This window comes from Vombatus ursinus, unplaced genomic scaffold (genome assembly GCF_900497805.2).
Source record: "Vombatus ursinus unplaced genomic scaffold, bare-nosed wombat genome assembly UNPS02014789.1, whole genome shotgun sequence".
In the NCBI taxonomy this organism is placed as follows: domain Eukaryota; kingdom Metazoa; phylum Chordata; class Mammalia; order Diprotodontia; family Vombatidae; genus Vombatus; species Vombatus ursinus.
Genome location: NW_020954567.1, coordinates 13,698,681 through 13,711,814, shown reverse-complemented (window position 1 = coordinate 13,711,814; position 13,134 = coordinate 13,698,681). Strand labels below are relative to the sequence as shown.

At 41.7% G+C, this 13,134-nt stretch overlaps 1 protein-coding gene across 1 annotated transcript in view; it reads right to left on the bottom strand.

Moving 5' to 3' along the window:
- RABGAP1L (RAB GTPase activating protein 1 like) overlaps window positions 1-13,134 on the bottom strand; it is a 648,400-nt gene that overhangs the window by 5,079 nt on the left and 630,187 nt on the right. The window contains exons 22-25 of the mRNA XM_027868366.1: window positions 8,906-9,010; window positions 5,255-5,338; window positions 3,233-3,304; window positions 1,596-1,793 (exon numbers count right to left, since the gene is read on the bottom strand). Coding sequence (XP_027724167.1) covers window positions 1,596-1,793; window positions 3,233-3,304; window positions 5,255-5,338; window positions 8,906-9,010 — 459 coding nt within the window. The remainder of the gene's footprint in view (window positions 1-1,595; window positions 1,794-3,232; window positions 3,305-5,254; window positions 5,339-8,905; window positions 9,011-13,134) is intronic.

Genomic DNA, 13,134 nt, shown 5'->3' with positions numbered 1-13,134 from the left:
ACTTAAAAGGTGTCTCACGTCTCTAGAGTAGATGGACATGTAATGACAATGGGTATTCCATTGTTTTGGGGCACTGCTGCAATACATAACCATTGTTAAGGAGATGGAGAGATCTGGGCACCCAGATGCTGAAGCTTTGCCTGCCGTGGGTGTGAGGCCTGCACACACACACTTGCCAGGGATTAAGGCAGCAGCAGCCTTAGAGAGACAGAAAGGTTGAGGTGCAAGTCATGACAGGAGAGGGGAAAGAGAAAGTCATCCAGGGTGCTTTGGGCAGTGAAGGGGCTTAATAAATGGTTGTGGAGTGAAGTGTTTAGAATTCCTGGGTAAAGAAATGCAAGGGGCTAGGCTGCAGGCACCACAGAGACTGGGGATAGGGGATCAAGGCCAGAGGGTAGACGAAGGGAAGAAGACTGGGCCTAGCAAAATGATGCTTTATCTCTGGTGGTACTCTTTATAGACACAGCACACTACTCAAGTGTTAGAGGTCAGGGAATTTTCTTTTCTTTTTCTCTCTTCTCTTTTTCTTTCTCTGTTTACTTCTTTCTCTCTCTCTCTCTCATTCCCTCCCTCCCTTCCTTCCTTCCATACTGGATCTCTATTTTGTTCATGATGGAAGTGCAGGAGGCACTCTCTAATTCTAATAAGCCTGATCCCATTGCTGACTGCCATGAGAGCTTTGACCTGCTCCGTGTCCAACCTGGACTGGATTGCCCCTCTTTAGAGAGCCTGGTGGGCCTCCACTCCCAGAGGATCACCACACTGCTGGAGGATTTAGGGCAGACATTTTAGTCTGCAGACATTTAGTGCAGATCGGCTTTAATTTTACTGCAGCTCAGAATGCCTGATCAAGTGATCCACAAGTCTCATTATCGGGGATTACATGTTATGCCACCATGGAGGGAATTTTCCCTAAAGAGCATTAATTTACAGCTAAAGGAAGAGATTATGTAGAAGAGAATTTCACAAGATCCTTTGAAAAGGTGCTTAAAAGAAAAGGATGAAAGGCCAGAGAGAAGAAAACTTGAAATGCGTCCTTCCACTTTTAGAATATTTAATTAATTTTTTAGTAAGACATACCTAGTTTTTAAAACTCACAAAACGTGTGTGTGTGTGTTCTAGCAAGCCAAGGAACTGTGATCTGATCACCATAGTTGATGGTCTCTATGGGTTGCTATGCCTGAAAAAATTCACTATTTTGTGGCCAACATGGTGATGAATCTTTCTGAATTTGGCCAGACCAGAAAAGCGGTCCTTTAGCAAGAAACACACATTGCCCATTAATGGGCCCACATCTGCAGCCTTTCCAACTTGATAGGAGCATTGCTGCAACAACTCAGGTTGGTGTCCAAGCCATGACGAGGCAACAAAGCAGACCAATGATAAGTAAAAACAACTGCACGTTCCTTTCTCAGCTGTGTTTAAAGATACACAGAGTCAAACGCAAGTATTTAAGAGACGAGAGGAGCTGAGCGCTTGGTGTGCATGACGAGCCCTCCACCGAGAGTCCGGAGAGGGGACGCTGAGACTGAGAGTGCCTGGACGCCCCCAGCTGTGAGCTCTCTCTCCGGTGCGTCTGTTACCAAGTCACCCACCTGGATTTTACACTTGGCCTCCACCAGCTGCAGTTTGGTCTGGGCCAATTCCAGCTCCATCTCCCGCAGCTGTTTCTTGAGTGAGTCCTTCTCGTCGTCAATTTCAATGCCCTGGTTTTCTCTGCTTATAGCTGCTAACTTCAGCGCCCCTTCCTTGTTGAAAATCTCACTGCAGTGTTTGCATGCCATCACCTTCCCCTGCAATGTCCAAGCAGATAGCCAGTTATACTTCATTTCACGGGACTGATCATTCCCTAGAACACATTCACTTGTTTGCTGTTTGCTTATGGTGATATTGTCTGGAGGTGTCTGTATGGTGGAAAGGGGGCTAGACACGAAGCAGGAAATCTGAGCTCAAATGCTTTGAATAAATCATTTAAGTGCTTGGAGCCTCAGTTCTTTCATCTGTAAAATCAGAGGATTATACTAGATGATCTTTAAGGGCCCTTTAGTTCTAAATCTTGCCACACTATAATATTTCTGTGACACATGAGGGCCTGTTCTGTACCAGGCATTTTTCTTGTATTTCAAAATATAAAATAGCTACACTGGAAGAGGTCACAAGGCCTTCCAGTATATATTCCTGGGACTTGACAGCATTATATACAAAGCATCTGAGAGTGATAGCATTCTTCTCCAAAAGAAAGGGAAGAAAATAAGCATTTATATAGCATCTACTATGTGTGAGGCACTGTACATCTTATTTGATCCTCAAAACAACCCTGGGAAATAGATGCTATCATTATCTCCATTTTATAGTTGAGGAAACTGAAGCAAACAGAGGCTAAGTGTCCAAGAGCATACTGTTAAGTGTCTGAGGCTAGATTTGAACTCAGGTCTTCCTGACTCCAGGCCCAGCACTCTTATCCACTGTGCCACCTGGCTGCCTACAAGATCTTCACAGATCAACATTTCCCAAAATTTTACTTTAGAATCTACCTGTCCTTAAAAATGAAATTTATCTCATCTTCTTCAATGACGAGCCTACATCTAAAATGCCTCCTCTAACAATTGGAGCCTATATCATCTTCAGTTCTCAGAAAAGGTGGAAAATCCCTGGAAACTATCTCTGAAAAAAATCAATCCCCCCCTACCCATGAATAAGCTTATTTTCTAAATTTGACACATAAATAAGAAGACTGACCACTAGGTGGCAGTATACAAGCAGAATCTTTTTTTTCTCTCCCAAAGAGAGAAGTTTGACTAATCTGGTTGAAGATAACTAGATAATCAGCACACAAATATTTACACTGAGTATCTACTAAATCTTCTTGTTTTCTTATATTGATTATGAAAGTATACAGGGTGTCAGAGAACACGCACACATTCACTGAGTCGGTGCCAGTGCATGTGATTTCTAACCTCTCCCATTATTGCTTGCTTTTTCTCCATCCAACCCTCAGGCCCACACAGGCAAACACAACCCTTCAAATGGCCCAGGAGAGGACCACGCAGAGGCAAGGAAGCACTACATCGGTGCTTGAGAAGGACGTGCCCCCCAGGAATGAGCATGTGTAGAACCTGACCCACTGATGGCCAGCTGGTGAGGTGCCACCGTCAGGAGGAGTTTCCCCTCCTACGTCCTTATGTAGCACGGGCACGTGTGGAGGCCATGGGCTCAAATTTCACTCCCATACCTTGACAACTTCCAGCTCCTCCTTGTTAGCTGCCTGTTGCTTTTCCAGCCTGGTACTCAGCTGCGAGCAGATCTAAATGAGAGACAATGAATTTCTCTGTTGGAAGAGGTCGGTTTTTTTTATAAATTGTGAGCACAGTTATTACTAGCATCGATACAGCACTTCAAGGTTTGTGAAGTGCTTTAGCTTATTAGACTTTCACAATAATCCCGGGAGGTAGGTGCTATTATTATCTTCATTTTATAGATGAGGAAAGTGAGGATGGGGAAAGGTTAAGTGATTCGCCCAAGATCATATAGCCAGTGAGTGCCTTCTGAGGCAGGATCTGAACTCAAGTCTTTCTGATTCCAACTCTAATGCATTATGAACTGCATTATTTAGCTGTGAATCAGTTTTTAGGTTTCAGAAGACAGCTATCTGGTCCTGTAAGTCACTAACCATCTTCCCTCTGTGTATTTACAGGGAGAAGTCTAAAAATGTCACTTCAAATGGAAACTGCAGATCTGAAGAGGTAGATTTAGCTTTCTCATTTCACTGACTCACTGGGTCACTGACAAATAACTTCATGTTTCAACCTAGAAGCAAGCAATCAGCTAATGTTGTCTGAGCCCCAACTTGTTCAGGGCTGTGGAATCTGACGAGCCACCACTTTGGATAAGCCTCCTTGTGCAGAACCGCAATTGTTTTAATTTGAATTTCTCTAATCAATAATGATTTACAGCATTTTTTCATATGACTATAGATAGCTTTGACTTCTTTTTCTGAAAACTGCCTGTTTATATCCTTTGACCATTTATCAATTGAGGAATGACTTGTATTCTTATAAATTTGACTCAGTTCTATATATACCTGAGAAATAAGGCCTTTGTCAGACAGATTTGCTACAAAACTTTTCCCCCAGTTTTTTGCTTTCTTTCTAATTTTGGTTACATTGGTTTTGTTTGTGCAAAATTTTTTTAACTTTACATAATCAAAATTATCTATTTTACATTTTGCAATGCTCTCTATATGTTTAGTCCCAAATTATTTACTCATCTATAGATCTGACAGGTAAACTGTTCCATGCTCTTCTAACATGCTTATTTTCTATGTCTAAATCATCATGTACTCATTTTGACCGTATCTTGGTATACAGTATGAGATGTTGGTCTATACCTAGTTTCTGCCAAATTGTTTTCCAGTTTTCCCAGCAGTTTTTGTCAAATAATGAGTTTTTGTCCCAAAATCTTGGATCTTTGGGTTTATCATATACTAGATTACTACAGTGATTTACTACAATGTATTATGCACCTAATCTATTCCATTGACCCACCCCTCTAGCCAGTCCCAGACTGTTTTTGAAAATTACCGCTTTATAATACAGTTTGAGATCTGGTACAGCTAGACCTCTGTATGCCATTATAAAGCAAATGAAATAATGAAATCAAATTGATCCTAGCGGTAAAAGGGAGTCCCTAGAATTTACAGATTGGGGCGGGCGAGGGTGACATGGCCTGACTTCATTTTGGTAACTATGTGGAGACAGATTGGAGTAAGGATAGATGAGACAAGGAACAAGACCAATCCAGAGGCTACAGTAATAGCCAAATGAGAGGTGATGAGGGCCTGTGAAACCGGAAAGAAGAGGACATTGGTGAGAGATGTGGAAGTAGAAACATGATTTGTCTGTCAACTGAAGCGATATAGGAGAGAGGGAGGAGTCAATGATGAGGCCCAACTTGTGACTCTGGATGGCTTTTGTTTTCAACCTAGTCATTTTTCATTAATCTTCTTCTCCCCTACCCCAGTGATCTCTTCCTTGAAACCAAAGCAAGAACAACAAAATTTAAACTGCTAAGTGCCATGAAAGCAGAACCCATGCCTTAACCAAACTCTGTATTTTCCAAGCATCCTTAATAAAGGATTTGTTGAATTAAGCTGAACGCACACTGGTTCAATCTAATTTAAAAACATACAAACGCATGTTGAAAGAAAAAGGGAGAGTTTCTGGCACCTGTCTGAGAAGACAAGGTGCTCCGTTACCTGTTTGTATTCAGCAATGATGGCTGTTGTTTTCTTTATTTCTGATTCTGCCTTCTCAAGCTGTCTCCTAAAGACTTCTTTTAGCTAGGGAGTGAAAGAAGGAGAGAAAAAAGGGACAGCCAATGATCAGGCTAATTTCACAAATACCTTTCTTTAAGTCTTATCAATCAAATTATCAATAACAATAATAACAAGAACAATAAATGCAGATGATCTTTACTTCAGATGGAGCGCCATTTTATAAAACTCAATCTTCAGAGATATGATGAAGCTTGCCTTTTTTCTTAGAAAAGATTTTTTTCTGCGAACATCAACAGTCAGTTAATAAACATCTAATAAGCACCTACTATAATCCAGGCACTGTGCAAAACACTGGGGATAAAAAAAAAAGAGGTAAAAGATAGTCCCTGCCCTCAAGAAACTTACAATCTAATGAGGGAGGACAAAAAACAAAAGGAAGGTAAAAAGTAGGGAGGGAACAATTGGAGAGCAATGTTATAACATTCACTACATTTGTTATTTACTAATTGGTACTATTAAATAAATGAATTGAGTGCCTATCCAGACACATTCTGAAGTCCTAATATAAATGCAGAGTTACTGAAAAGCAGCAAAAGCCCTGTCATTTCCAGTCTACAATTGCCTGCCTCTTGTTTCCCTGACAAGGCATTCATTCTCCGAGTCTCTAGACAGTGTTATAACTAAGCCATGAATAAAGAAACAAAAGTCTGTACATCTACCTAGCTGGCCACCTGCCACTGCTGTTCCCCTCCTAGAGGCGAGGGAGTCATGAAGGTGGTGTCAAAAGACAGAGAGGCAGTCAGTGAGATGGAGTTAGGAAAAAAAACAAGGGTCATAGGACTCTGGAGGATGAAGGGGCCAGGCAGTGAACCAGAAGAGCTAGGTTTCCACAGGAAGTCAGCCCCTGCTCCAGGCAGGTAGGCACCTGGATTTCTTGCAAGAAATGATCATGGTATAATTATAAATACTGCGTTTAAAAGCACAGCCCTGTATTTGAGCTTGAGAGCTCTAGAATTTTAGGTACAGAAGCATTCATATATGGGAGCCCCCTGAAAAGGTGAGCTTGGTTATGCCAAAATCATGAACAAGAGAATTCTGTTCAACACCATAGTATACTAGTCCAAATGAATGAAGAAAGAGCATCTTCTGGTATAGTTGCCTATACTATTAATGAACTGGGCTAGAGATTCACTAATTTGTAAAACACTATAATTTACAGCTGGTCTCCCTATAATTAGAGTTTGTTTGTGAGCTCTCATCATGCTTGTTACCTCCTGAGATGCTGAGAGCAATCTGTAGACTTTGCTGATATAGGCTTAGCTAGTCATATTTATTTCTGTCTTTGAGAATGTGTTATTTGGAGACACGAATAGTAAATGATACCAAGAGGAGGAAGAGAGACTAGGTTCCTGGGCAAATACAAATAGTTATCTATCTGCAGAGGCAAACTTCAGCTCCATCTAAAAGGAAAGACTTCCCAGCAATTAGAACTTCTCAAAAACAGAATGGGCTGCCTCCAGTGGGGTCTCCCATTGGCAAAGGTCTTCCAGCACAGGGCAGCTAGCCATATCAGTGACACTTGTTAGGGATGTCAGAGAGGAAATTCTATTCAACTATTGGTTGGATTAGGTCAGTAGTGCCAAACTGAAACAGAAATAGTTCCCAGAAGGCACATGTTGACTTCAAAAATCAAATTAACTATATCTATGATACTGTATTCTTAGTTTGTTAAATATTACCAATTACAGTTTAATCTGGTTCAGATAGAAAAAAAAAAAAAGCAGAAGCGAGAGCAGCTAGGTGGTACAGTGGATAGAGCTCCAGCCTTGGAGTCAGGAGTACCTAAGTTCAAATTTGGCCTCAGACACTTGACATTTACTAGCTGTGTGACCCTATGCAAGTCACTTAACCCCGAGTGCCTCACTCAAAAAAAAAAAAGCAGAAGTGGGTGATTATACCTTTTCTACCAATAGTTTTTTTTTCCTTCCCAAATTAAACCTCCTACCAAAGTTTCCACAAAACAAACCAAAAAAGCCAAAACAAACCAAAACACTCCACCAAACCAGCCCCCCCCAAAACTGCTTTGAGGAAGAGTATAGTATAGTAGATAGCATTCTGGATTTGTAGTTAGAGGACCTGGGTTTGGATCCTGGATCTGTCACTTATAACCTTGGTTACGCAAATGACTTTACCTCTCTGAGCCTCAGTTTTCTCACTTGCATAGTAAAGCAGTCAGAATTAATGGCCTCTGTAATCCCTTTCTGCTCCAAATTTGTGATCCTAAGGCCAAAAGTTTCACCTCCTATCTCTGGTTAAGATGGTAATAAATAACAAAACAGGAAAGAGACAGGTCCAAGTTTCAAAGACCTAAGATAACCTACAAAATGGAAATTAGGTCCAAAGCTCATAAAAGAAAGTAGGGGTAGGGTTCACGTCAAATGGCCCAACACTTTTTTCCTGTCACTCTGCTGAAATTAAACTGACTTAGCTGGTTTATAGCTTTGAGAAAATGCTAAAATTACATGCTGCTCTTTAATAAATGAATTTATTGGTGGTTGCTCTGGTTTAACTAGTTCTAAGACTTTGAAATGCTAAGTATTATAGGCTAAATATTTGGCACTTTATCTCAGAACAGAACCCAGAATATACAAGTCAACAAAAGTTAATAATCAAGATTTAAGAAGTCTACAAACTTCACAGTTGCTTGGTTCTACTAGTAAAATTCTAAGTAAGCACTTTTAAAATTGGCTTTTGGCTGATGCACCAGTTGGTTGGGAAGAAGACCTAAGGCATGAAACAAATCTACGTGAGCTTTCTCGGCTCTTGTTTCTTACACTCAGAGCACGGGTGAAGTGGTATGTTGTTCTTTGGGAAACCTACAGACTCAACACTTGGGGCTAACAGTCTACTATACTGCAAACACCATACTGGGTTCCTTTGTAACAGGAGTCTCTATCAGTTAAGTCATTAATGGATCACAAGATCATAGATTTCGAGCTGGAAGAGACCTTAGACACCATTGAGTGCCACCCCTTCATTGTACTGATGGGGAAACTGAGGCAGAGAGAGGCAACATGACCACGGTCACACAAGTAGAAGGTGGCAACTCTCTTTTCATGATACCATGGTGCACGGTGATGGCTTGAAGTCTGGTCCCCAAAGAATTCTAGAGTTCTAATAGAAACATTTCCGAATTCTCCTGACTGGCTGAAGGAGTGTATGGCAACACCCATTAGAAGTCACCTCCAATGACTCTATTGAAGGAATCGGATGTCATTCACTGTCTTATTAAAGCTTTTGGATCATGTCTCTCATGTACTGAATTTAGAGCAAACTACTCAATAGCTTTACTTAGGATACTTCACTGAAGGCAAACTCCAGTAAATATTCCTATTTCTCTCTATAAAAGGCTGCACATCAAGAATATAGCCTCTCCACTCCCCTACTCCCAACAGAATTTATAGGCTCAATGCTTCATTCTAAGAAGATAATTCTACAGGTTCCCCCAAACGCTTCTTGATTTTGAATGAACACACTGCTATATACAGCTTGGGCAGGTTGTTTGTTTGTTTTTTCTGAAGATAGGTAGCTCTTAGTCGATAAACCAACTATAAGAGAGAGTCAAAATACCTGAGCAGTTTCTTCCTCTTGTTTCCTCTTTTCTTCTTCAGTTTCCACTAGTCTCTGTTTGGTCAGAAGCAGCTCTTTATTTAAAACATCTGCCTTGTCTTCAGCCTGCAATCACAGGGAAATTAAACGGCATAAGTGGGTGTGCATTTGTAACATTTCCTATGGTCCTAAACAGTTTTTCAACACTGGGCAAATGCCGATCTGGCCATCTACAGATACATGGAAATTATATGTAACACATGTGTGTGTTCAAACATGCTTATCATCTATTGTATCCATCTATCACTATCCATCTATCCATCTATCCACAACCACGTCTTATTAAAAGATGATGATGCTTTCTGTGAGTGTCCCCAAAGGTTCTCTCTCGTGTCCTTCTCTCTCTGTACCCTTTCTCTTTGTGATATTGGTTCATGAATTAAATTACCTCAGAATCACAGACTTTGAGAGGTGAAAGGCCTTCAGTGATCATCTTTAGTCTAATTCATAGCTGAAAAAGAATCCCTACAATAACATACCCTATGAAGTCATCTAGCCTCTTTCAAGACCTTCATCTTTATGCAAACAATGCTGAAATCCCTATGGCTGGCCCACATCCCTCTTCTGAACTCCAGCTCTTCATTACTGATTGCGTGCTGGCCACCTCCACCTGGTTATGCCAGAAGTAGCTCGAGGTCAATATGTCCAAAGTGGAACTTACCTGTTCCCCTAAATCCACCCCCCTCTTCCTAACTTCCTTATTTCGATTGAGGGCACCCAGATTCAGAACCTCAGAGCTATCTTTGATTCCTTCCTTCCCCCCTCCCCAATCTCCAATCACTTGCCAAGCCTTGCCAATTCTACCTCCAGAGCATCTCTCATATCTACCCATCTCACCACTGAAATAGCCACCACCCTAACTTAGGTGCCTAGCGCTTCTCAACCCCACTGTCACACCAGTCTCAACTCTGTTCTCTCTGCAGCTAGCCTTTCCCCTCTCTAATCCATTCTTCACACAGCTGCCAAATTAATACTGCTAAAAGTACAGATCCGACCAAGTCACTGCCTTACTCTGAAGCTTTAGTGGTTCCCAAATACTTCTAGGATAACATTTTAAATCCTCAGGTTGGCATTTAAAGCCTTCCACAATATTGCTCCCACTTCTCTTTTCAAACTTATTTCCCATTATCATCCTTCATCCAAGTCTTTGCACAGGACGCTGCCTGGAATGATACTCCATCCTCACCTCTGCCTTTCAGCACCCCTACCATCCCCCAAGGCGGCTAGGTGGTACAGTGGATAGATTGCCGGGCCTGGAGTTGGGAAGACTTGAGTTCAAATCGGGCCTCAGATACTTACTAGCTGAGGGATCCTGGGCAAGTCACTTTACCCTGTTTGCCTCAGTTCCTCATCTGTAAAATGAGCTGGAGAAGGAAATGGCAAACCACTCCAGTACCTTTGCCAAGAAAACCCCAAATGGGGTCATGCTGTCAGACATGACTGAAATGAGTAAACAACAACAAAACATCCTCCAAAGCACAGAAGGAGAGCTGCCCCTACATTAGGCTTTTCCTGATTCCCTTAGTAGTTGGTATCAAAGTCAATTTGCATAAATGTGCACATAGTTATAGGTATACTTGTTATATTTCTTCCAGTGGAATATCGGTACCTTACAGGTGGCGATTATTTCATTTTTGCCTCTGTATATGCCTTGCACATAATAGACTGTAAATAAGTGTCTGTTGACCTGAATGGAAGACTAAGGGTTGTTCTTACGCTTATTCATTCATGGACAGCGGTTGCAAAGGCTGACAACTCTTCTCATTTTCTCTGGAATAGAGCTACAGCCACCATCGTGATGCCGCCATAATTGGTAATACTCTGGCTCTTGAACACATTGTTGGGTACACAGACCTTTAATCCTAAAGATTGCACCATTCCTCCCCGCCGGGTGCTAGCTTGTCCTGTCTGTGGTCGTGCTGCTGTTTCCCATCAGTTCCTACAACCAGGTTCAATTATTTGAAATTATGCATCCTCAAGACTTGTCTATCCTCTGCTTATTATTATCCCACTTCAACCTGACATACAGCAGCCTACTATCTTGATCCCGTTTCTTTTCTGTATAAAAACCTCTGCTTGTTCCATGCTCTGACAAGCACCAGGACAATCAAACCCGGTGGAGCCTCATTACCTCGAGGATCAAACATAAATTCTGTTTGGCATTTAAAGGCCTCTCCAATCTGGCCTCCATCTACCGAGCTGGCCTAATTACACCTTACAACCCTCAAATTCCTTACTCTAGAGTCAAAGAGGCTTTCTCACTATTCTTCATGCTTGGAACTCCATCTTGCTACCCAGTGCTTTTGGCCCTGTTTGTCCCTCATACCTGGAATTCACGATCTCCTCACTTCCACCTCTTAGAATCCTTCAGTATTTAGCTCAAGCAGCACCTTCTACATGAAGCCTTACCTGATCCCTCCAGGTTCTTCTGGCTTCCCATCCTGCCCCTCCCCCAATCACTTTGCCTCTATTTTGCCTTAACCTATATATGCCCAAGTCTCCTTCAATATAATGTAGGCTCCTTGAGGACGGGGACAGTACCTAATACAGTACTGTCCAGGGTAGGCATTTAATAAATTTTTTTTTTGACAAACTGAAACTGAATTTTAGAGATACTTATGTTTATGCCAATTGTTGGTAGCAAGGAAAGCCTAAAGACAAAGAAATGCATGTGAAGGTAAGGTGACTACCCAAGCAAAGTGGGAGGAGCCAAAATGGCTCTCTGAATTGGAACTTACTGAATTGTAAGAAGCTTGGAATGCAAAGAAAAAAATGGGATCCAGAATGCACAAGGGGACAGTGTAATTAACAAATGTCTCAGAAGTACAAGGACACTATGTTGAATCAGCAGGACTACCTGGCCCCAAGTGCTAAAGAAATTCTCCAGGCAGTATCCCGATAAGCCACTAAAGCTGGGTTCTAATCATCTGTGCAGAAAACAGTTTCAGCTGAAGACAAAAGAGTTTCAGGCCTAGGGTTGAAGACAAAAGAACTTTATTCCCAATGTGTTCAAGAAGAGATGAATGCTGGAAGAACTGAAAATGCCTAGAGATGCTTGACCTGTGTGATTTTAACTTACTTAACTTGTGTATAAGCTGTATCCCACGAGCCTCTCAGATGATGGAGCATTCTGAGCTGCAGTGGACTTGGTGTGAGATAAGGAAGCCTTTGGGAGAACACCCCGGGCTCACTTCTCCCTTCAGGAGAAATACTAACATCCGGGGCAGAGGTAACCAAAATTCCCTAAGCAGTGCAGGGATCAGCCAGGGAGCTTTCTGTTTGTGTTCCTTCTCATGCCACGTGGGCAGCCCCAAAGAACTCCACAGGACTTTCGTTTGTTTGTTTTCTTGGGGGGGAAGGTTACATTTTGAGTTCCTCCCAACACAACACTAGAGGAGGTCAACATTTCTCTCTCTCTCTCACACACACACACACACACACATATATGTATATGTATTTAGTATATGTATATGTGCGTGTGAAACCATACAATACATACTCCCATATAAGCAGTCCTTTCTCTGGAGGTGGATAGCATCATTCTTCGCAGGTCCTCTGTAGTTGATTTGAATATTCATATTACTCGGAATAGCTCATTCGAGCTTTATGGCATAGGGAGCTGGCAGAGTGACTACACTCTAGGACAGTATACGTCATTGTCCTAGAGTGTACTAATTTTTCACAATGCAACTGTCACATCTTTGTGATTAGGGATTTTGCTGCTACCAGGAATTTGTGATAACAGACTTCCCTCAAAGATGCTATCATTCGTAGGTGTGCTAAAGATTTTGGACAAATGCTAATATATGCATATATTAGGGTAACCCCAAAGTCTTAAAGCTTAAAACTGTACTACTTTTGGGACATCCTGTGTGTGTGTGTGTGTGTGTGTGTGTGTGTGTGTAATTGGTTTTCTTAGTGATTCTATGTATTTTATTTTATACATTTAAAAAAATGATTCTGAGAAGGGGACCATAGGCTTCACTAGGCTGCCAAAGGGGCCCACGACACAAGCAAGGTTAAGAACCTTGGAATTAGGGGCAGCTAGGTGGCGAAGTGGATAGAGCTCCAGTCTTGGAGTCAGGAGGACCTGAGTTCAAATCCAGACACTTGACACTTACTAGTTGTGTGACCCTGTACAAGTCACTTAACCCCAACTGCCTCACCAAAAAAAAAAAAAAAAAAAAAAA